The following is a 24,261-nucleotide window of genomic DNA, read 5'->3' on the forward strand; positions in this document are numbered from 1 at the left end:
TGTTTTATTTGCACAATCGCGTACTTAACAGAAAAACAAGAGCGCTGTAATCTGCATATGTGACATCAAATAAATAAGCAAGATTTCCGAACTCTGAACACGTGTAGTACCATCAACAACGTAGTTGGCAAATGTTTTGCTTACATTTTTGTCATGAACGATATCGCTACGTTCAGAGAACAATTGTAATGCTGAGTGCTCTCTCTAAAGCGTACCAAAGTTGCACTCACAAGCTGGTGCAGAAATCACATGGCCCTGAATTAAAAAAGACATCACATTAAAGGTAAATGTAAAACAATAACGAAGAATGTTGTAGCACCTAATCAGCATGCACTCATACAATGTTTTTTTTTTCACTCCACATGCTGTAAATAGCTAAAGACTGAAGTAAATTGGTAGCTTTTCTTGTGCCCGTACCGGCTACTGTATTTGGCTTGCGGATATTAAAGAGAAATCGAGCAACGAAGCATACATATAGTTTGCATGTGATGGGTAAATATCTTGGAACTTACACGGCGACAAATTTTTATCTTTCTACTACTTTAAGTCACTTGTCGCTAACACGAGACATCTTTCTTTGGCTTTTGCTATTTGCTACAGTTTTTTGGGCTCATTCTTTTGTTTTCAAACTGTCCTTTTTTTTAAACACTGCTACTGATGCTTACAATACCTACTTTTTCAATTCACCGAATAGATTGGCATAGGTTTCTTGGTGTTTGACCACCGTTGTGAGATGGATAATGCAATCCTACCTGAAAATGACCTTTTTTTTATTTTGTAAGAATTGTCTACCCTGTTGCTTATTTTAAACACGTGTGCATGTTTTATCACTTTGCTACATCGAGTCACAGAATTTATATAAAAAAAAAAAAAACTGATAACCAAGTGCTTATGTTAGGAAGCTGAAAAAAAAAAAAAAACTGGTTCTAAAACAGGCCTTGGCTAGTTTTTTTTCTTAGGATCATCATTTATTGAACTAACAACGTCTTTACGTTCACTATTGGTTATTTTTGTACTGGCCGAGGATGCATGCCTCCTGAGAGGGAGGCATGCATCTGGTTTATAAAAAAGCATTGCCAAGCTTAAAAATACCACTATAAACTTTCAGCAGCAATTAAAAATAAAAGCAAACAAGGAAGAGCAGCTGCGAGGCTATGCATAAATGATGTTTTGGTTAATATATTCAATTTGCAGAACCTATACCCATGGAATCTGACACCACCATCTTTGCCACAACATAATGAGTAATAAGATTAAAAATGACTAAGAAAGCCACAAATCGCAGTAGCAGTAAAGACATTGGACCATGCTATACACTAGTGACCACTGCTGGTTGATCTTCAATGTTGTACAGCTGACATGACAATGCCGACATTCAACCATCCCAGATTAAAAATCTTTTGTAGCACCTGGATTCCCATAATCAGCGCAAATAAGGAAAACGGCAAAACAAGCAGTTCAGCAGGATTGCACACTACTGTAAGTAACGCAGCATTTTTACAAAATCAGGGTCAGAAATTTTGCTGAAAAGTGCCTGCTAGAATACTGCTCATTTTGGACAGTGCAGCAGCACATACACAGTTAGCACTCACTAGAACTTCATCTGCATTTACTTCAAGCAATGACGTCTTGCTACACCACAAGTGTGCGCTACGGCATCTCTTAAACGACAAAGCCCCGAGCAGGGGGCACGAAAAATGATAAAATGTCCAGCAAAAACACTCGCGGGCTCACTAAGAGCACGGCAGGATGCACAGGTGTAGGAAGTTGTCTGGGTAACTGAGGTGCTCGCTCATCCATTGAAGCGGCGTCTCGAGGGGAACCTGAATGCCGTGGGTGATGACCATGTGCTGGGGTCCATCTGGTGGATGCAGGAAAGAAGTAAAACCAGTGCGGACCACCACTGTTATTGTACACTCATCCTAACTCTATGCACCACCCACTTTGCGCACAAAGTAGCTTTTAGCCTCTATTCACATCGAACACAGAACTGGAACAATGTAGTAAAAATACAGCTTCTACAGAGAGAAAAAATCATGCACCCCTCCGTTTAATGACGACAATGGTTGAACGTGAAGCTTTCTCGCGATGGATTCTTTGGTTGGCCAATCCCACTCTGCGAGTATGTGCTACTCTGGAGGTACGCACCACTGGTACTCCACACCTACTCAGTTTGGGGTGTATGGCATGAATTGGTACCTGCTGCTTGGCGTTTGCTTCGACTATGTTGAAATGGAGCAATTGGATAGACGCCGGCTTCATAACACGAGAGACCCAGGTTTGATTCCGGCCGTGTGAAGTGTTTTTTTCTATTTCACCCATGATCATTTATCATCATCATCAGAAAAAGTTTGATTTCCTGCAGGGAATATTGGCATACAACAGCATCAGTGAGGACTCTAAAGCTTCGCTTTATAATGCAGAACACTAAATTTGTCAGCCTTAGACAAGCATCATGAGCTTTGAGCGCACCAAAGGCTGATTCGTTACCACTGCGAGCGTCCTGTAGAGACCTAGTTGGCGTGGAGTAGCGCGTGCCAGCAAGACGGCTAAAAGGAGAATGAACTTTCTGACATGTACTCGGACAAACCATATTTGCGACGGTGAAAGAAGCGAAATAAAATGAGGAGGAAAGCGAACATGACCCGCCCTGGTGCTGGGTACTGAAATGACAGTCATCACTGCCAAGTAAAGAAATCACAAAAATGATGCCTCTCACACCCCCCCCCCCCCCCCCCCCTCCCCCTGAAGAATTAATTGATAATTGTAAGGTTTAGCACGCCGACGCAACGCAGGCGATGAGGCGCGCCCTATAGAGGACGGCTCCAGATTAATTTTGACCACCTGGGGATCCCTAATGTGCACCGAAGTCTTGTACACAGAACGTTTTTACTTTTCGCCTCCTTCAGAAAAGTGGCTGCTGCGGCCCCCCGAAGAAGCCTGCATATTCTAGCCCCACCTTCAGATGCTCTGTGGTGAGGAGGTTCCACACTGTCCACCCTCTGACGAGCCAAGCTGCTCCGTGTGATGTGACCACGAGACCGATTGTGCAACTCTATGGAAATTGTATTTACCGAGGCACACTGAACCTCACTGGCAGTCTGGTTATTGTTATCTTTAAATGTTGAAAGTCAGTCGTACTTCTACAAAGAACACAATTCGTCCTGCCTTAAGACAAGGACCCTGGCTTATCACAGAGATTGAAGCATCATGTGTACCAAACATGCTGCTCCTCTCACCTCCCACACCAGAAGAGATGCCACAAGCTTCCAGACAGCAATTAATCTTCAGTATCACCATGTGACTACCAAGGACATTTCCTACTTGGTTCTAAGGGTGTATTGCAAAGACCCTTGCACAGTTTAGTTTTGTTGATTGTACGAGGTGTATAGTTATTGCAGGTTTGATGTTCATGGAGAGAGAGAGAGAGAGAGAGAGAGAGAGAGAGAGAGAGAGAGAGAGAGAGAAAAAACTTTATTTGCTCAGAGCCACGGTCGGGCCCGCTAATCCGGGGCTGCCGGTAGTCGACGAGTAGCTCTCTCAGCCCGGTCCGCAAGCCATTTCTGGCAAGCTTGGATGCGGGTTGAGCAGGGTGGCCTCCCATTGTGTCGTGGATCTGTTGTTCGGTGTGATGTTCTTCATGTTGGGGTTTTGTGTGCAGTGCCACATCGTGTGGAGTAAATCTCCCGTCTGGTCGCAGTGCGGGCACTGTGGTGTTGGGTAGATGTCCGGGTAGTATTTATGTAGGGTTGCGGGAATTGGAAGTGTGTTTGTGTGAAGCTGTCGGAGTAACACCTCCTCCATTCTTGTGAGGGAGGGATGAGGGGCTGGAAATCTCCTCCTGCCGAGCCTCTGTTCAAGCAGTATCTCCCTGTAGGCGGTACGCAGCGAAGGGGGTGAGGGTGATCGGCTGGTTCCCTTGCCTGGGGGGCAACCAGCGGGGGTGAACGCCCGGAATAAGGAATCGCGGGCTAACGCGTGCGCGGCGACATTCCCCCCGGTCTGTCCCTGATGACTCGGGAACCATATGATCTGTGCCCCTTCAGGCGGCTGATTCGCAATTATGCGAAGGGCCTGGCGACATATCCTGCCTCTGAGGAAATTTCGGCAAGCCTCTTGGGAATCGGTTAGTATAATGGCGCGAGGATGGGCAGAGATGGCCAGGGCGATGGCGACCTCTTCCGCGCGGGTCGGATCCGTCGATTTCATGGATGCCATTGCAATGGGGTTACCACTGGACGAGCAGGCTGCTGCTGTGGTCACCCCATTGGTGGGGCCGGCACCGTCCACGTAGATTGTAGCAGGGTGGGATTCCCACGTTTTGGAGAGGTATTGGGCCCGGAGTGTTCTGCGGACTTGATCGTGTTCCGGGTGCATGTGTCTGGGGAGGGGATGGATGTGAATGCGTTCTCTTATTTCTCGAGGGATGTCGAATCGATCCTGCACCGTGGTCGGAGGGGTTATGTCCAGTCTATTTAGGATGGCTCTGCCTGTTTTTGTCCTCGTGAGGCGCACCTGTTGCGCTATTCTCTGAGCATCAATGAGCTCTTTTGTGGTGTTATGGACCCCCAGAGCCATTAGGCGCTCATTGGACGTAGATATTGGGAGGCCCAAAGATAGTTTGACGCACTTACGAAGAGCCCGGTCTAGTCTGTCCTCCTCTCTGGGTTTGAGGTTCAGAAAAGGAGCGACGTATGTGTATCTAGAGACAACAAAGGCTTGTACCAGCTTAGTGGTTTCAGTCTCCTTCATTCCGTGGTTTTTGGAGGTCACTCGCTTGATCATTCTGGCTACCTGGTTGGCCGCCGCTATCAGGCGTCTCACTGCTGTGGTGTTGTGTGCCATGCTGGAAAAGTGCACGCCGAGGACACGGATCTCCTGCCTGGCGGGGATAGGCATGAAATCCACGTGCAGCTTGATGGGGTCTTGTTTCGGGTATTTGGGCTTCTTGGGCTGGACCACCAGTAGTTCCGACTTATCCGGTGCACACTCCAGGCCACGGGACCGGGCGAAGGTCTGCACGATTTCTATCGCTCGTTGGAAGCTGTCCTCTATGTCGGCCCTAGTTCCTTGATTTGACCATATGGTGACGTCGTCCGCGTACAGTGCGTGACAAATGCCTGGCACCCGGTTCAGTCTGGGCGGCAGATCCTTCATCGCCAAGTTGAAGAGCAAAGGGGAGAAAACTGCACCCTGAGGTGTACCCCGCGATCCCAGCTCAATTAGATCTGACTCGAGTCCCCCTATAGACAGCTTGGCCTTCCGATCTTGTAAGAACGCCTTGATATAGTTGTAGGTTCTGGAGCCGCAATTAGTCTCCGCTAAGGTGCGTAGTATGGCCGAGTGCAGGACGTTATCGAAAGCCCCTTTTAAATCAAGGGCCAGCACCGCGCATGGTTGCATGCGGTCTGGGTGAAGGTATACGTCCCTGTAGACCTGCAAAAGCAAATCGGCAGTGCCTAGGTGTGGTCTGAAGCCAAACTGTGTGTGCGGAAATTGGTCTGTGCCGTCGAGAAACCGTTGCAACCGAGTGTTGATTACTTTCTCGAAAAGTTTCCCCAGGCAGGATGTTAGCGAGATGGGCCTAAGATTCTCTACCTTCAAGTCCTTTCCCGGTTTCGGGATAAACCGAATTTCCGCTGTTTTCCACTGTTGCGGTAACGCACCAGGGATCCAGTACTCCCGATTGAAATGGTCGACCAAAGCTTGAATGTCTGCTTCACCTAGGTTGTAGAGGGCTCTCGCTGTGATTTGGTCTGGTCCCGGGGCTGTGGTCTTCTTCATGTTGGCGAGCTCAGTTTTGATTTCGTGTATAGTGACGGGTTCGTCCAAGACTTCGTTGGGTTCTCCTTGGTAATCTGGGTAATCATCCCGGCGGTCTGTTCGGAGATACTTGGCCTTGAGGTCGTCAGTAAGTTCTTGGTCCATCCCGGGGTATTAGTGCACCAGCCTAGCAAGTCGATTGGCATGCTCAGTCCTCGTGGCAGTCGGCTCCATCATTGCTTTAAGAACCTTCCACGTCTTCGCCACGCCTAGCTGGCCCGACATGCTGTCGCAAAACTTTCTCCAGTTTTGATTAACAAGCTTTATGGCGTAATCTTCTGCCTCCTTACTAAGCTGGGCCACTCGACGTCGTAGCTTGCGGTTGAGGGGCTGTCTCTGCCATCTCTTGGTGAGCGATTCTCTGGCATCCCAGATATGGAGAAGGTGCGAGTCGACAGCTGGCACGCCGTCTGGAGCGTCGATTTTTCGCGTGTGGTATTCCACGTCCAATAACAGCTCTCGGGTCCACAGCTCCATGTCCACTATGTTGGGTCCCCCTTGTTCCCCAAGCCGTCTTTCTCTGGCTTCTCTCCACTTGTGCCAGTCTGTTAGTCTGCAAGCTCGACGTCTTCTCTCCCATCTGCCACAAGCGTCGTCCATGCTCGTCTGTAAAATAAAGTGGTCGCTTCCGAGACTCTGCCCCAAGTTTTCCCATTTCTCCACCCTAACATTTCGAACGAAGGTCAGGTCCGGGCATGAGTCCCTGCTGACGCTATTTCCTGTCCTAGTAGGTTGCAGTGGGTCGGTGAGTAACGTGAGATGCTCCCGGGCTGCCAGTTCTTCCAGCTTCCTGCCTTTTGAGTCCGTTCGCTTGTAACCCTAGGCCACATTGTGAGCATTGAAGTCCCCCGCCACCATCACACGGGCATCACGGCCGGCCGAAGTAAGGAAGGATTTGATTAGATAGTCCAAATTGGGGTTGCGGTCGCTAGGGCTGCTGTATACGTTCAGGATGTGTAGACTACGCCCTCCCCGTTTGGCTGGGTGTATCTCCACATATTCGTGAGGGGTATCCGAGTCAAATGCATCATGATGGCACACAGCTAGTTCCTTTTGCACGAGAATGGCGGTATTTCTGTTCGTTTGAAAAGTGTTGTATCCCTTAAGCTTGATGGGCATTTTGTGCGCTTCCTGTATTAGCATGACTGCCGGGGAATGTTCAGTCTTTTCTACATATAGTTGGAGGGACGACTGCTTCCGATTGTACCCCCGGCAGTTTCACTGCCAAATCCTCAGTTCGCGGCTGAATGGCATGTCGAGTCCGTATCTGACCATTGATCCTCTGTCGGTCCTCGCATTGCCATGCGCTTCCTGCGTTTTTCCTGCATCTCACGTCGAAGTGCCGTTATTGCTGTTTCAGTGTAGCGCCGGTTACCTCCAATTTGCTCGCTCATCTGTCGGAGTTGAGTTTGCACATCTTCTTGATGTTGCTTGGCTTCCTCTTTGAAAGCCTTGAACTCTTGTAAGACAAGTTGGTACACGTCTCCCAAAAGAGGGGATTGTGAGGTATTAGGGGGGTGACTAGGAGTTGACGCAGAGGCAACGGGATCTCTAGGTGGTGACTGCGTGCGGAGTGGTTGGGATTTTGATAGTACCGCCATTTGAGCCTTTAAGGCTGAGAGTTCTGCTCGCAGCGCTCTGATTTCTGCCTTTTGCGATTGGTTTTCGGTCTAGGGTGTTTGTATTTCTGTGTGTACAGAGAGTGGGGGTAAGGGAGGCCAGTCCCTGCTCACCTGACTGTTCTGTGGTTTGGCTTGATCCTTGGCCTGAAGAGATTGCTGGATGCCTGAGGACGTCTGCTTCTTTTTCGTGTGCTGCTGCTGCAGCTGAGTGTTGCCCGGCAGAGAGCTGGCCCAGGCCCTGTCCCGGGTTTTCGCTCCGATCACTGCAGTCGCCCACTCGTGTGTGCGGCCGCATGACGTCGTCCCTTTGCTCTCTTCACAGCAGGTGCTACTCGCCCCTGCCGCCAAGGGTGTATTCTTATTTCCCCGTGCCAGTTGTTGCTGGGATCCCGGTTCTTGTACACTACCGTGATCCGGATTTTGAACTACGTTCTTGTTTTTCCCCAGTTTGTCTGGCCTGAAGAATTTCTCCTTGCATTCACTGGAGTATGTCTTGTGCGGTCCCTTGCACAGTGCGCACGTGAGAGTGCACGAATGGTCTTCCATGGCGTTTGGTTGTCCGCAGTCTTCGCAGGCAAAGCCCTTGGGTTTCGGGCATACGTCCGTTCTGTGTCCCGCCTCTCCACAGTTGAAACATGCGGCACGCGTCTTCCGGTAGATAAAACACCGCTTCTCCAACCATGCGTAGCGCACCGTGTAGGGAACTCGTTTGCCGGAGAAGACGATCACGGCCGAACTCGATTTACCCAGTCGCCTGGCGCCCAAGATCTCGTATCCTGGTGCCAAAAGTTCGTTCTCGATTTCCGCGTCGGTCGCTCCGTCGTCCACCCCGTGAATGACTCCTCGGCATACTTCCTCTTGCATCGCTGAGTAAGTGCTGACTTCTAGGTCTTTTCCTTGTATGCGCAGGTGTCCTATCTTCAGGAGTTCCTTCGCATCATCGAGGTTGTTTGTGCAGATAAGGGCAATGTTTTGGCTGTCGTGCACTCGGATGAGCGGGCATTCTTGTAAGGGAGTTAGGCAGGCTGCTCGAATGCTGCGAGTCACCTCCCCCTCCACTACACACAGGTTTATGCCTCCTCGCGGTTTAACAACAATCCGGTATTGGAATGGCTTGAGGCTAGGAAGGTGTCTTCTCAGAGGTTTCCCACCTGTGTCAGTCGTCTTGCCCAGTGTCTCCGCATCTTTCACGGGCTCACGCAGTCGCTCTCGACGTTTGTAGAGCGAGCCGAAGATTCCAGTCTTGGGTGTCTTCCCCGTCGTCCTTGACGCCACTGGCAGTGAGCTCGTTTGTTGGTGGTATGGGCGGTGTGGTGCGTCTCACCTCACAAAAGTCCATGGCCCCAGGGTCATACCCTCAGTGAGAGGTCCCTTCTGCCATTTCGTCGCAGTGTGGTGCACGTCCGGTGCGTTTAGTAGTCTTCGCCGGGCATTCCGCTGCCTGAGTGTCGTTGTGGTGCGAGCACTAGGCCTAATAGGCCCAGCCCCTGCTCACAGGAGGCTGAAGTTCGAGGCCTTCTTGCCGGTAGAAAACGACGTCTTCTCTGATAAGACGGGTACCGGATGAATTCGTACACTTTGGTTCGTTAAAGCAGCAGAGGGACACGCTGAAAAGGCATTTTAACCTGAACAAAGCACAGAAAAACGGCGGAGCCCATCCGAAGTGCGACCTCTCGCTTCCCGAACTGCACACTATAGGTTGTATTCACTGAAAAGTTTCGCTGTCAATTTCTTCGCTTGGCAACACTGAAAACAGCCTTGTTCATGGTGTGGCTTGTGGCACTGCTCCCACATGCCAAAGGGAAATAAAAAAACACCGGCATGCGTTGCCTGCTCCGCTTCAACCCATTCTCACCAGTGTTGTCAACAGAGATGTTATTAATCGCACTGACATTGGACTCGAGGCATTACTTTGCATTCAGTGGGGCAGAGTTTGGAACGTCCAACACAAATCACGTGCTTAGCATGGACAAGTACCGTCATCCCGCGGAGTCCAACGTAACTAATAATAGGCACTCACATGGTTGCCTGCATGCGTGCCTTGCCAGTGAATACAAGCTATACGGTGCTGTGAATTCTCTCTTGTTAGTTTATATTTCTGTTCACACAGCCAATGTGCAGATCATTCATTTTAATCCTGCTTGCACTTTGCCCAACAGCCTTAAAAAGATTGTTTTGTTAGCAATTTGAGGCTCTTACTCACTCCCTCTACTGTTATTTGTGGAAGCAGGGTGTCAACTAACCCCTTCTGTCACTGTCTATCCACTTGGGATCCTCCGTTCTAGTGCAGATACATCCCAACCAGGCTTCGCCAGCCCTATAGCATGCGTGTTGTGATGATGAAAATAAATTAAAAACAGCCGTGAAGCTTGGAGTGCAATGTGAATGCACTTACCACCAGACAGGACTTGAGGAGCAACCTGTTGCAACAGTGTCTCCATGGTTGCTTTCTCCCCACCAGGAGTTGTCGGTGAGACTAGCCTTTGGACGAGGGTGCTGTCAGGCTAAGGGAGAGTGGACACAAGGGCACAAAATTACGAGCACAAAAGCAAACGCTTTGATATGTACATTAAACAAGTATCCCTGCTCTTGGCTGAAAATGACAATTAATAGCCATTTACCGTTTAAGGGGGGACACTGGTCTTGAGGACATTTTTATTTTTTAACCTATGTGCTTGAGATTTACACACTGAGTGTATTTCTACATCTTGAGCACAAATATGCAATCAGTTTTCGTCTATGGGGTGTAAGTTTAGAGTTGTGCAACATGTTATGTCACTCCGTTTCGGGCAATTTTTTCATTATGTACCTATGAAATACTCAAATAGCTTTTATCCCTTTGTGCTCTAGAAGGACCAGGGAGTGCAACTATACCACTGCAGTAATTTTAGCATGGTTTCTGCAAACGCTGTAAAATTCGTAAATGTCAGGTCATCAATTTACAATGTTTTTGTAAAACTAACAGCATAAAATCTTGAGCTAGCAAAAAGAAATTCTGTACTTTTGTGGTTTTATTGCACTGTTCAGTTCATAAGCTTTCGAATGCAGCAAAAATGATGTAAATCAAACCAGTACATCCCAAGATATTGTACCCGACAGCTGATCATGTGGGAAAAAAATTGGTTCTGAGAAAAAAGGGCACGAAGTTTTCAAACATAGGCAAAAATGGTCATTTAGGCGACTTCAAAGGGCGACATCTTTGTGAATACTTATGATACAGCTATGATATCTTGCAGGTACATTCTTTGGGACCTGTAGACTGCAAATAAAATTAATACAGAAAATTGATTTTTTGGCAAATTTTCGGCCCTCAAGACCAGTGTCCCCCCTTAATAAATGAGCAAAGAAAACAAAGCTAGCAAGTCATTAAAGTAATCATTCGGAATTAAGGTTGTATAAGCTGGTGAAGCTTGCAGGATGCCTGGTAGAAGCCGTTACCACAACAGGATAACACTTGAGAGCTGCTAATAAGGTCATCAAATTTTTATCTCATGTGTGACTCCTGTACAGCTGGTGAGCAATGGTAAAAATCAAAGAGCCACCCAAAATGCCTCTTAGTAAGGAAGGGGTTTGCACTGACATCAATCACTGTTCGGTCGTAAAACTCGGCTTGCACCATGCGAATTATAAAAGTTCAGCTGGCTGCAGCACGAATCAGATTGTGAAAAACAGTGCATGAAAGATGGGGACAAGCAGTGGCGCTGGCACAAACGCACGTGGCTCAAGTTTGCACACACATTCTTCTCAGGTTGCTTTTAGCACATCACGCTGTTTTGCCCGCACCCACATTTTTTTGTGTTGCATGCAACTCCTGTAGAACCAGTATCACAGAGGGTGGGCTTGATCTCTTCCACATGCTGTGTCATTCCTCTGTCCCATTTTACACAGTTTCTTCATTTAATCAATGTTGCACATCATTCATTTGCAGGCAGCTCTACTGCTTTGACTGGTTACAGGTAATCGTTGAGCACCATTTCAAACTCCTTCCATGTATCTCAATACCAACGCTCTTTTGATCTCTGTCGACTGCAAATTTCATAGCGTTGTTCAACAAGTGATCTTGCTCTTAGGGGTGTTCCTGCTCCAGAAGCCTACAAAATTATTGTATGCTGTGCATGATGGTTCACCAAAATGTAAAACGCAAAGCTTCAAATGAACTCCCTTTTTTAACTGCAATTTCTTATACTCTATTAACTGCAGCTCTGGCTGCAGTTAATAGAGTTGTGTGAAATTTCCATATATATATGGGAACTTTATTACAGTGGTCACGAGATTCGCTCTCAGCATAAATATAATATTTATCCCAAGTCGAACGTTTATTTAAACTCGGAATAACAGAAGGCCATGCTACGCTCGACACGCATGCAACTGCTGAGCAGTGTGCTAGCTCTACAGCACCACAGAGCAGCACTGTTTTTCAAAGTTTGGATTTTTTATTAGGATTGATGGTTGCGGACACTCACCATGTACAGCCGGAAAGGAATGTGTTTGAAGCACTCGCCCCCCATGCGTTCCATGAGTTTCTTGTTGATGGCCCAGAATTGGTCAAACTTGGAGTTCTGCATTCCTATCCACAGCTGGTTGTGATCCTTCTTCTGCATCGTGCCAACCACTTGACTGCGGTGCTTGAGCATGTCTGCCTCCTTGATGGCGGACATGAAGTGGGACTCGACAACAGCCCGACTTCCACAATGCAAGAGCTGTTTCTCGGGAAATTCCTGCCAAAGAAATTCGAACTTTGAGCACTACGCAAAACGACACAGACGAAGATTATATTCCTCGTAATAAACGAACCCAGCTTTAACATCAAACAGCTCATTTTTTTTAACGCAGATTTCATTATCAGTCGTTTCATGTGCATATATGGTAAAACTAATGAATTTAATTCATAAGCACTGCCTCTGGCTGTTTGTCTTCGGAATGATTTTCATGATTTCATAGCTTCCATATCTAATCTTGGTATGTTTTACCGTCAGCTAATCACTGTCTTCGCTGTGTAACCACGTTCTTGAATTTTTGGTGCATTGCATATTACTGTGTTGTCTTTATCGTTTTCTTTTATTTGTTCAAAATGTATTCCTCTTTCGCCGCGTTCAACTCAACAAGTGTTCCACACTTTCAAATGCCTCTCACCTTGTATCACGAAATAAGTGTTTTCATTAATTTTTTTGTTATTGCACTGGTCCGACCTGAAAGTTGTACATTATCTGTCTGTAATTTTTCGAATGCCCCCCTCACCCAATGCTCTGTCCTGGGGCCTGTAAGGTTTTTATGAATAAATAAATAAATACGAATAAAGATGTTTACCTGAAAGTGAACTGTAATGTTCCACGGCAACGTAGCATCACTGGCGTAACAGTCAAATAGCACCCCAATTGGCAAGTGCCTGGAAAGGGAAAAAGAAAAAAAAAACACGAAGATGAAAGCGCAAGTTGGGGACTGTAACAAATGGTCCCCAGAGGGGTGCCGTATGCTGATCTTACCATTTCAGGGGCTGACCATTGTACTCCAGCCACATTTCGTTTCCGTGGTACTTCTCATCGATGTGTCTCGAAAAATGCTTGTGAACTTTGTCGACCACCAGCGGAAAGTAGCTTATCCTCGAAATCATCAGCTGCGGAACAGAAACTAGCATTAGTGATCATCCATTCAACCAGTGCAAAATTGCGACAGCTAGAGTATCAACAGCCCTTACGTAGTAGGGGTCGGGCTGCTGCATCGTGTAGACCTCTTCTTCGGCAAGCTTGAAACATACCGGCAGCTTCCCGTCCCAGACCTCGCGCAGTACTTCCCTATCTTCTGCCATCTGGATCGAAGAAAGCCAGCAACAATTACGAAGAACGCATCGCGCCGGCTTAATTGCTGAAAGTATTTTTAAGACGACCGAACAAAAAAAGCATGTTTGGGGACTGACAGTGCGTTCACGGGAGACAATTTTACACATGGGGACAGCCGAGTACAGACGCTTTCACTTTTTCGAAGAGTCGAACGGCGCCTTTGTAAGACTGTCAGCAGACTGTCTATGTTTCTTGAGCAGATTGTGAGGCTGTCAGCAAACTGTCTATGTTTATTTCTTGAGAAGAGTGCCCATAGCGATTTCAACGATGACGACGCGTCACAGCGAAGTCATATGATGACAGCCAGCATGTTTACCTTACGGTAAAAACGACACTAACAGCTCACCTTTTGATCACATCAAAGAAGGTTCACAGATGTAGTGCACTGTAGCCGAGGCTTAAGAAATGTTTGCGATATATTCCGCTCAAAATACAGCAGTGTGAGTCAAGCTAAATGCCACAAGAAGTGTAGTTAGTCGTCACTGAACCACTGAACTACAAGCGCTACCAGAGCGAGACAAGCAAAGTACTGACTGGAAGACAGTACGCCGCAACGCCATTGACATCTCCTAAATCCAATCCAATCCAATCGAATCCGATACAATCCAAACAGCATCATTGAGGAACATATTATCTCTATGTTGAGGAAAATGGAAAATAGAGCCGGTTTTGACCGTGATAACCTTCCTGCATGGAAATGATACAGACCCCATAATCCCAAGACCGAAGCCGATACCGCTTTCAGTGCTAGTAGTCTCATAGCCGTACAAACAACACTGCCCGTCGCGTCGTCTTGTTCGCAAATGTCCATTCGATTGCTGCGATTCAACAAGTGAACTAAACGAAAGTTTGTTCATCCTGGATTTCTGACAGCTGATGCACGCGGTATTGATCTTCAAACTACCTACCAGCCTCACACTCCGCTATCATGTGGGCCCGGCTAAGGACAGTTATGACATCCGGCTACACACGAATACATTCTCCACTAGCTAGGTAAGCTTGTATAATTCGCAGATGGCACCCTGTCGCGTCATGTTTTTTTGTCTTTTTGGCGTGTTTCAGGAACATGTGTGCATCATCGAGTTCCGCTGCGCAGGGAGACTCAACGGTCTTCGAAGAAAATCGCAGTAAATTCGACGCTCTCGTGCATCAGTGGTGGGACCCGGAAGGCAATTTCTCTGCCCTGGCAAGAATGAATGCACTGCGTGTTCCTTTGATTAGAGATGGCCTCCTGCAAACCGGCAGGCCCACTGTCTCTTCGTCCAGAACAAAGCCTCTGCAGGGACTGAAGATCCTCGATGTTGGCTGTGGGGGCGGTTTACTCTCCGAGGTATACAATTCAGAACTAACGAGCCTCTTCTATTGTGAGGACTTACGGATGGTCTATGTTGATCTGTAGGCCTCCACGGCCAGTTCACTTCCTTGCCCTGATGTAACTGCAGTGCCCCAAAACAGCTATTTGAATTTTTATCGTTCATTTAACATGAAACACAAAAGTTACTGGGGCCTGCGTATGTGCTTTTTCTGTGAATGTGTTATGCCAGTGGGCATTGGTGAACCAGCCATGAGCCTGTGGAAGTAGCTGTCATCATCCTTTGCCAATCACACTGAGTGGGTATGCGGAAATAGTGGATAGGGTTGTTGATTGTTGTTGCAAGCTTTCATGGAATGATGTCACAACCGAATGCGGATTGGTATATGGGCCGTGAGCTCCCAATGGCGGCCGTCGTCATCGGCCAGTCCCTATGAGAGGAAATGTGACCAGTCCACAGACCATACGGAACTCTGCACTGAGAAGTTGCAAATCTGTGTTACGGTAGCTTCCTAGGACCAGCATGACATGCACACTGTGTAGCAGTGAAGTATCACCGTGACAAGATCTAATGCTTTTGCACTCAAAGTACATAAGCAGATTTCATGTGTCTCGGAAGCCTTGTTTCTGATGGCAAAAATATATGATGTTTATGTCTCTGCCTGTCCCTGGGTTTTATTCCAGTTACTACCACATTTTGGAGTGCAGCTCTTAAGCACCCGCCCTGTGGTTTCACGTCGCTGTTGGCCTCATTGTAACGAAGCGAACAAGGAGGGCAACAAAGATAGATGAGATGGAGAAAGCAGAAAAGTGGAGGAGGAAAGAAAGTGTGAGGGGAAGGTGGTATGCCGAGGCGGCACGAGACATGCTCGGCAGCGGCGACGCCCTGCGAGATTACGCCAGAGTAGCGCGTGCTGTCGTGTGTTCACTGATGGCGCGATCACTTCCCGAGATGCAACAGCTATGTGCCGTCGCCGAAAAGACTGTGGTTCACGCTGCTCTCAAATTTTACACTAGGGAGTATAGTAATTGTCTGCCAATTTTAAATTTTTTTATCGTTGAAGGCACATGGAGGTTTGGGCCAATCCACTGCTCACAACGCCTGGTTTTTCACCTTCTGGGACACACAATGCTTTCGTATTAAAATGTGTTCTTTGTCTATGGCAGTGCTTCTCAAAAACTGTGGGCGTCTCAACTACTATCATTTGAAAAAAATTTTCTTTTTATTGCAGGTTGTGATGTTTGCCTGGCTGCAAACAATAATTGCAGCATGATGTCCGTCATGATATTGTCAATATGACCCATGTATACATGGACTTGACGAGGGAGAGTTGAGTCAAGAAAAACAGGTTTTTACTTGACCCATTCATGTATAAGTAGAGTCTGTTCGACTCGCAGGCAGGGGATGGGTTGATTTGCTCTTCGGGCTGAGTCATTGGGCTGTGAGGAGCAGCTAAATAGCTCCTTTTTCCGAAAGCCCTGCAGTCCCCTCACCTCGATTCTTTGGATGGAGTTCATATAAACGCAAGAGGGGTCGAGGTAAGCTGAACCTGCCAGTCACTTCGACCCTCCCTTGTTGAGTCCGTGTATCCGGGGGCTATGACTGACTCCCCCTATTCTCTCATTCTCGCAGCCACTTGCGAGATTGGGTGCATCAGTAACTGGCATCGACCCCACACCCGGGAGTATCGATGTGGCCAGGACACATGCAGACAGGGATCCTGAAATTAAGGACCACATCACCTATGAGGCTGTGGAAGTTGGTTCCCTGCTCGATCGGGGCTTGCAGTTTGATGCGGTTGTGGCCAGCGAGGTCGTCGAACATGTCCAGAACTATTCGAGCTTCATCAAGTCCTGCGTCCAGTTGACGAATGTAAGCTGTCGTGAATATCTGTTACTCGCAGGAAAGAAAAACATGCAATAACGGTTTAGAAAATTGCTGGAAACTCAGAAACTGTCCTCCTTGTGTTTTTTAATACAGTTATTGGATTAAAAGGCTTATTAAAAAAGTTTTAGTTAGTAATTCTTGTTTCAAAACCTCGGCAAAAACACGGAGAGCCTCCTTTGTTTTTGCCAATCTTGGAAAGGCCTCGGTACTGTAACCGATCGATTTTTTGGACCTGGAAAGGAACAAAAAATAGTCTAAATAAAAGAGCAATCCGAAAAATCTGCGAGTCATTACTCCTATGAAACAAGCGGCGGTTCCTTGGAAAAGTCCGAAATATCCAGCAAGTCCGAATTTTTATAGTCTGAAAAAACGGTTGGCTACTGTATATGGCATTTGAAATTTTGAAGTCCACTTGACTAAAATTTCATTCGAATGTCATTTCAAACACCTGTGTAGCTGGGGTATTTTACTGATTCCAAACAATGTTGTCAAATGTAATGGAACTTACTGCAAAATGTTGAACTTTATTACATTTGGGGTTGGGGCTTCTTAGCTTGCTCACTGAGCGTACAATTGCTGTATTCTCTGTTCAGGTCACATTGCCAAACAGGTATTTCGTATGAATAATTGGGCACGTCCTCAAAGCACCAAAAAAATCAGTTCCGTGCACTCGGTGCAGTTTTTATCCATCACCATAGCCGACTGCTTTGAGCGCATAATTTGTGAAGGCTGTTTTACAAGGGAGGCACCTTACGTTATCTCTTCCTGTGGCAGGCTGGTGGCTCCCTGTTCTTCACAACCATCAACAAAACCGTCCCGTCTTACCTGATAGCCAAGATAGCAGCGGAATACATATTCCGAATCGTGCCGCCTGGTCTCCACGACTGGAACATGTTCGTTCCACCTGAGCAGCTGGAGGAAGCCTTGGAATCCTGTGAGTATGCCTCGGTGCAACTGCCGTTGTCTCATCTTCCCAGGTTATCCAATGCTAGTTCAGTGTAAATAAACTGGGTCTACGAGCTTTTATTCTTGTTATTGACATCGTTGCTGCCAGCCTGTTTACACGCACTGCCATAAAAAGTCTTCTCCCTTGGACTTATGTTGCTATTGTGCGTGCTCCAGTTCCATCCTTCGCCCTCATACCTTCTAATCTGATTTAACTGGGTTTCAGGTGCAGAGCACTTTAGGGGCTCGCCTTATCATCGTAGCTCGGTCGCTGGGCCCAAGTAGAGCCACACGGCATTCCGTCGTTGCGGCGTAACCCAGAGGCGTCGAAAGCCAAGCGGTTTATATAGTCATAAGCGTTCGAAACTTGTGAACCGCTGGCTCTTGTCATGCATCTCCCCTTTGTTTAGTGCAAAGAAAACTGTAGGTACATTTGAGGCAAAATATACGTAATTAACCGGCAGTGCCCACGTTCGTTCAGTTGGGAACGCTTGTTGGGTTGGTTTTTACGATAAGCCAAAAAAAGTGGCAGTGCAACGCCAGCACGTGCGGGAGGAAAAGCAAGCACAAAAAGAACAGAACTCCCTCTGGCACAGTTTCAGGCCGGGGGCGCGCAAGCACTGCAAAGGTGGGAAATTTGAAATGCGTTGGGTGGCAGCAGTGAGCGGATAACGGCGCTACAGCCCATTATAACAAATCTCAGCTCTGCACTTCCGACAGCTTTCACATTGAGTGGAACGGCTTTAATTTTTATGCCTTCCCCCACATCGCATCCCATCCCCCGAGTAGCCATTTTGCTACCCCCCCTCCATTAACACCACTCCAGTAGTGGCTAATCCTTCATATGTCCGAAAGAAAGCAATTTACAGTTTCTGTTAGTCATGTTTTAAAAAACAGGCTTCATCAGCTTGCCAACATTGTTCCGTTTGTCGCACCTTACTAAACAAGTCACAAAGTTTATGCTTCCATGCAAGTGTTGTTCTTTCTGTTAAATTTTGCAAAACGGGCGGCTCTTGATAAATTTACGAACATTGTTCTTTGTACCAAGTTTCACAGCGTAAGTATTGTTCCTTTTCCCTTCTGCCTGCAGCTGGCTGCCATGTGCGGCTTGTCCATGGCACGATGTACAACCCACTGACCCGTGCTTGGAGCTGGGTGGACTGCACAAGTCTGACATATGCGCTGCACGCCGTCAAGGAGACCGGTGGTGTCTCCAGCTAGCTTCACCCTACGATGATAGTAAATCCTTATTGTTTTGCCAAATAAAGATAGTCACGAACATATTAGGCTTACCCCTGGCTCTCTTCCAATTGTAGATGCAAAGTAAAATGAATGCCCGACTGTGTGGGTCACCTGTTACTATGGTTGTATATACTGTTAATTTGAAGGCCTGAGAGTAAATTCTGGGTTGTGTTAATTGTGAACTGACAATAGGGAGGCCATGCAGTTTCCACCAAAACAAGGCTTACCATTTTTATGACCCACTCCTTTGGTGTGAGAAATATTGGCATTTTTTATTACACCTGGTGTATTAATGAAAAAGAGTAAATAATCCTGCTTTTCACAAAGGTGCACAATGGTCTCTATTTTAAGCCCCAGGTCCACAATAAGACTTTTAAAAGAATGCGAAGGATAGTCTAGCCCAAAATAAAAAAATAAAAAAGTCAGTGTACATACAGACTAAAAAATATGAAAGTAGCCTAACGGAATTGAATCTGGAATGGCAAAAGCCTCCAAAACTGAAAGAATGGGTGGTGTGGCATTCAACCGATAGAAGTATCTCTGTGCCCCACCAGGTAAAAGAACAATTGAACAGTGCAAAAAGACAACTCAGTCGAAGATTTACCATGCGCTCAGTAAGGATATCATCTATACCAAGAAAAATGCACCCGAATACAATGAAGGAAGATGACCAGTGAGAGTCTAGCTTCTATAAAAATGAATCAGAAGCAATGACACTGCCACCTATATCGATGCCGCCAAGTAGCAGAAACACAAAATTGCACGTTGCATTTGTAACTACAGGCAGCAAGTTGCTGACCAGCTGCAAAAAAGCTACCAAACTGTGACGTTTGCCACCGGTACCACCATTTGTACCACTCCACGTGCGTACAATGCTGTCCTTCGCGGAGACAAGCCGAAGCCGACCTTGAAGCACCCGCAACGCAGTGAACAATGACCGGCCGGACCTCCTTTGTTCCCAACGCGCCATTCCTTCTCTCCACGCAACCCGGGGGGGGTATAAGAAGGCGTCGAAACAAGCCCCCGGGGTCCCCTTTTCTACCCGACGCCAAGCGATTCCGCCGGAGGAAGCCGCCGTAAGAGAAATTAGATAGCGCGCTCCTGCATTCCAGCCCAAGAACAAGACGGGAAAAACGCCGTTCCCTGCACCTTCCGCCAACACGGACCAGCGGGCCTGCAGCTGCTCTCCGAGATCACCTCCACAGCCCAGCGGAGTTCGTGTTCAACGGCTCGAGAGCTCGAGCCCCCAATCCAGCGGCGAGCGTGCGCGAGAGTGAAGGATCTTGCCTCAACGGCCCGGAACCTGCCACCCGCCTGATACGCTTCTACCTGACCAGGAGCCGGACGAGTGCCTATGCTATACCACGTCCTCGAGACCGGTGAGGGGGCCGGCACCGTTTAAACCGATACCCGTTCGTGTCTGTGTCTCTTTTCCTCTCAACTCTGCGTGGACCCACCCAAACAGGAAACAGTGACCCAGCCCCTTAACGGCCCGTCACAAAACCCACATCCACAATTCGGGAAGGTGCTTGAGATAACACTAGTCAGACTGATCCGGACCAAGACATACCCAAATCCGATCAGAATGCACCTAGTGTTCCCACAGCAGCCATGCCTGAATGCAAGCACTGCAGACACCCTGGCTCACTGCATCACATCCTACAGAAATGCCCGCAAAATCCAGACCTCCCACCCTTTTTCTTTCCCCTGCTTCTGAGCAGCAGGAGATGGTGGTGTATAGTTTGGACCTTTAACCCGCCGCGGTGGCTCAGTGGCTAAGGCGTTGTGCTGCTGAGCACGAGGTCGCGGGTTCGATTCCCGGCCGCGGCGGCCGCTTTTCTGATGGAGGCGAAAAGCAAATACGCCCGTGTGTACGAGATTTCGGCGCACGTTAAAGATCCCCAGGTGGTCAAAATTAATCCGGAGCCCTCCACTACGGCGCGCCTCATCACCTGCGTTGCGTCGGCGCGTTAAACCCTACAATCAATCAATCAGTTTGGACCTTTAATACCAAAAAAACGTTGGTCAATGGAGCAAAGCAAACCATGCATGCATCATCAACAGATTCCTGAACTGAGGAACCATTTTTTTCCCTTAGTACAACGTTCAATGTTTTCTCTCTCTCTCTCTCAAAGGTAACTCGCTTCTAAAGACTGCAACATTGATTGGTTCTGCCACATGTCCTTTGTCTTTTCGGTTTTTTAAAGTGTTGTCGACACAATGATTAGAGCCTGACTCGGTCATTATTCCCCCCGGTTATCACTGATCGCTACTTCTGCAACACTGATGACCGTTATAACTTGGCTTGGGTACTGGAAGTCACTTGAGCCGTGGCTGCAGGATAAATATGGTTGTGCAGGAATCATTTCAACTGGGGAGAGAGACGCAAAAACGGGTGCAGCTTTCCAGCTCATCGCACTTCTTTCAGAAGTGACTACTCTGGAGTTGTTCAGTGCAATGGAAATTATTTTCGCACAGCTAATATTGAAGGCAGAATATTGTTTTGTGCGCAGTTTCAAGTTTAGTGCGTTGATTTTAATTTTTGTAACTCCTAGCACAGGCGCAAGGTGAGCACAGGGCCGCTAGACGTGGCTCCATGACCATGAAAAAGAATATCTCATTTAAATGTATGGGCAGTAACTTCTATTTAGAGTTCTGCAAAATATTTTTACGGTATTCATACTTGCGTCGACTTCTTTCTCTGTACGAAATTTTGTTTTTTTTCTGTAACTATATCTTCCTGAGCAGTGGGAATTTCGAGCGGGAAAGCTGGAAACGAGTATATAGTAGACACTCTTGTCACCAAGACATGAATGGCCAGGACATGAAAAAAAAAAAAAAAAAATACGCGCAGGGAAGGGGTAACGAATTTTGTGACGAAACCGTGAGTTTCCGGCTGAATGTGAAAAATATGCCGGCACAGATGCCGCCATGGCCAGAGTAAGGTCATGACCACGTAGCCAAACGACTGCGCTAGCCTTTAGAGGACTGACAACTGATTCTTGTCAAGTATATTTTCTTTATTCCGAACGACAGGGCATCACTTAAAACACCTTAACCCGAAACGATTTTCTTGATAGCGCAGTCGAACATTTGAAATCGCAATTTTTAGATCTACCAGCCATTTGTGTCCCACCAAAAGGAATGCTAGCAACCATGGCAGTGAGCCGTGCGGCAACATCATACTTTTAACTGCACGTAAGATCAAACGAGGTGTTTAAACACTTGTCCCCGGCTAAGGCAACAATAATGTTCAACCTGTCCCATTCCTCCATGCAGTTTTTGAATCGCACGTTAAAATCGACGGAGTTGTTTGGACAAGTAACATAGCGTTATGTTTAGACACTACATGTCTGACTTCAGAGCTGACTTCAGAAATTTTAGGGCCAAATTAAACTTATTTTCGCCTGTTTATTCAGAAATCTCTTGCGGTTACCCTAGTATATAAAACGCCGGCTTTCATATAAAGTGGAGGTCATGCACTCCACAAAAATCGGCTGTCTGACCCTTTAAAGCGTGCTTCTCCTCTGGCCAAGTCTTGTAGAGGAAAAGCCAGCCTCGCAAAGCAAAAACAAGAATATAGCGGATCCCACGCTCAGGTGAAAATTGACGTAAAGTGGAGCAGTAGTGAGTGCATCGGGAAATCCCCGAGGCGTAACGAAAAAGGTTCAACGCCTCAATCCTAGAGGCGAACACGTGGTCAATCGCACTACCAGTTCTTGAGGTGGGCAGTGAGTGGGAATGGCGGAAGCTAAGAAGAAGCAAGCCGTAGGCATCTTTCACGAAGGCCGCTAACCACCAAGTTGTCGGTTTCCGAAGGTCGGCGTTAAAACCTCCGGTGAAAACCAACGGCGTCGTCTTGTCGTGGCTTTCGTAACCAGGAATCGCAGTTCCTGGTACGTGCTGCACGAAGCGCACGTAGGGCGAAGAAGTCTTTAATTTGCGTGTGTGCTGCTGCCAGACTGAAAGGGTGACCAAAGCGATGTTCACTTTCCGACACTTGGCTCGCGCAACGCACAACTTAACCACGTCGCCTGCGAGATGTCTGGCAGTCTCCTTGGGACTCTGTCGCGGTGGCGTCATCAGGGCAGCGCGTGGAAAAGGGTCGCTCAACTCAAGTCGTTCGCTTGAGAGCAAGACTACAGCGGAAGCAGCGCCCGGAAATTCGAGAGAAGAGTCAAAGAAAGCTTCTCTCTAAAATATGGGGGGAGTTGTCCGGAACAAATGGCTCAGAATAGGAGGCATACTAGTTGATAAAAATTGCGGGGAATGTTTAGAACTTTCTAAGAATGTGAAGGCGAAAGAATTCTTCGACCTTCTGTTGATGTGGTGCTGAACTTCCTGTAGAACTTTTTGTTGAACTGTGCAGCCGCGCCTGTCACCACTTGACCAGCCCCCGGGACAGAACTCTTCAATGCTCGTTTTGCTCGCTCGCCATCGCTAGGGGTCTCCTGTTAGCCCCCGTCGGCGCTTTTACCTCGCTTTTTTACCTCGCTTTTACCTCACGTGCGGCAGCGGCCTACCCTCCTGCGGCGCTGCTGTTAACATTTCCCGGGGCGCTCTCCGATTTTCTGTGTGATTGTCTGTCTCTCGTAACAATTTTTTGTACCTCACGCGTTCTATGAAATATAGAGATCGAAGGCTTGCGTTAAAAAAAAAAAAAAAAAGAACTGACGGTCCTGATGCGAAATTTGTGCGCAGCGCGAACTGCAGTCTTCTCGGTCACGGCGCATACCTGCTTCGTCTCAGGAAGTGATCGCATGATGAGCGGACGCACGGCGGCGCGCGCGCTACTCTGCCGTTAGCTCGCAGCGCAGCGCCGATCATGTTGTTGCAAATCGTGTTTGAACCTCCCGCGCATATATCACGTGGTTCGGATGAGCCTCGCACGAAAGAGCAGTGTCTAAAGAAAGTGTGAGGAGGAGGCAGTGAGAGAGATGACGCCATAGCAGCGCATGCCGCCCTCCCCCTCACACTTTCGCGAGACGCCATTCTTTCTCTATGGAGACGCTCCGACGAGCGTCTCGTGATCGCTCAGCATAGTGCCTTCCCCTTTGGCCACACTTTCCTCCGCCGTTTTCTTTCTGTCTTCGCTCGCTCGGTTACAACGCCGTCGCCATTGCCGCCGCCAAACCACATGTTAGTGGCCGCCAGAGTGCTTGCGCACTAAAAAAAATTAAATAAAGCCGTTCCACTCCATGTGAAACCTGTCGGAAGTGCAGAGCAGGGATTCGCCATAATGGGCTGTGGCGCCGTTATCCGCTCACTCTTACCACCCATGACGCTCTTCGCCGCCCTGTCTCAGTCCTCCTGATGAATCCAACTGAGGTTTGTCCAACGCATTTCAAATTTCCCGCGTTCGCAGTGCTCGAGCGCCCCCTGCCTGAAACTTCGCCAACGGGAGTTCTGTTCTTTTTGTGTTTGCTTTTCCTCCCGCACGTGCCGGCGTTGCGCTGTCGCTTTTTTTTTCGCTTACTATAGCAAAAACCAACCCAACGAGCGTTCCGAACTAAATGAACGCGGGCGCTGGCGGTTAATTACATATATTTTGCGTCAAATGTACCTGCTGTTTTTTTTTTTTTTTTTTTTTGC

The 24,261-nt window shown here is 47.7% G+C and overlaps 2 protein-coding genes across 2 annotated transcripts; one reads left to right on the forward strand and one right to left on the reverse strand.

Moving 5' to 3' along the window:
• Positions 1 to 660: 660 nt before the first annotated feature.
• Positions 661 to 13,806, reverse strand: Atg5 (autophagy protein 5). Its single transcript, XM_077683476.1, has 7 exons — positions 13,629 to 13,806; positions 13,141 to 13,251; positions 12,929 to 13,059; positions 12,753 to 12,831; positions 11,909 to 12,163; positions 9,841 to 9,949; positions 661 to 1,861 (listed from the first exon to the last, which is right to left on the reverse strand). The coding sequence occupies exons 2-7, from the start codon at positions 13,249 to 13,251 to the stop codon at positions 1,734 to 1,736; spliced, it is 813 nt and encodes a 270-aa protein (XP_077539602.1). The 5' UTR covers positions 13,629 to 13,806; the 3' UTR covers positions 661 to 1,733.
• An 81-nt stretch (positions 13,807 to 13,887) lies between these two features.
• On the forward strand, positions 13,888 to 18,708 carry LOC144152240 (ubiquinone biosynthesis O-methyltransferase, mitochondrial-like). Its single transcript, XM_077683475.1, has 5 exons — positions 13,888 to 14,275; positions 14,345 to 14,612; positions 16,228 to 16,467; positions 17,257 to 17,416; positions 18,518 to 18,708. Exons 1-5 carry the CDS (start codon positions 14,211 to 14,213, stop codon positions 18,646 to 18,648), a joined length of 864 nt encoding a protein of 287 aa, XP_077539601.1. The 5' UTR covers positions 13,888 to 14,210; the 3' UTR covers positions 18,649 to 18,708.
• Positions 18,709 to 24,261: the final 5,553 nt, after the last annotated feature.

This window comes from Haemaphysalis longicornis, unplaced genomic scaffold, assembly GCF_048455015.1.
Source record: "Haemaphysalis longicornis isolate Haplotype H1 unplaced genomic scaffold, Haemaphysalis longicornis Haplotype H1 scaffold_9, whole genome shotgun sequence".
Lineage (NCBI taxonomy): Eukaryota > Metazoa > Arthropoda > Arachnida > Ixodida > Ixodidae > Haemaphysalis > Haemaphysalis longicornis.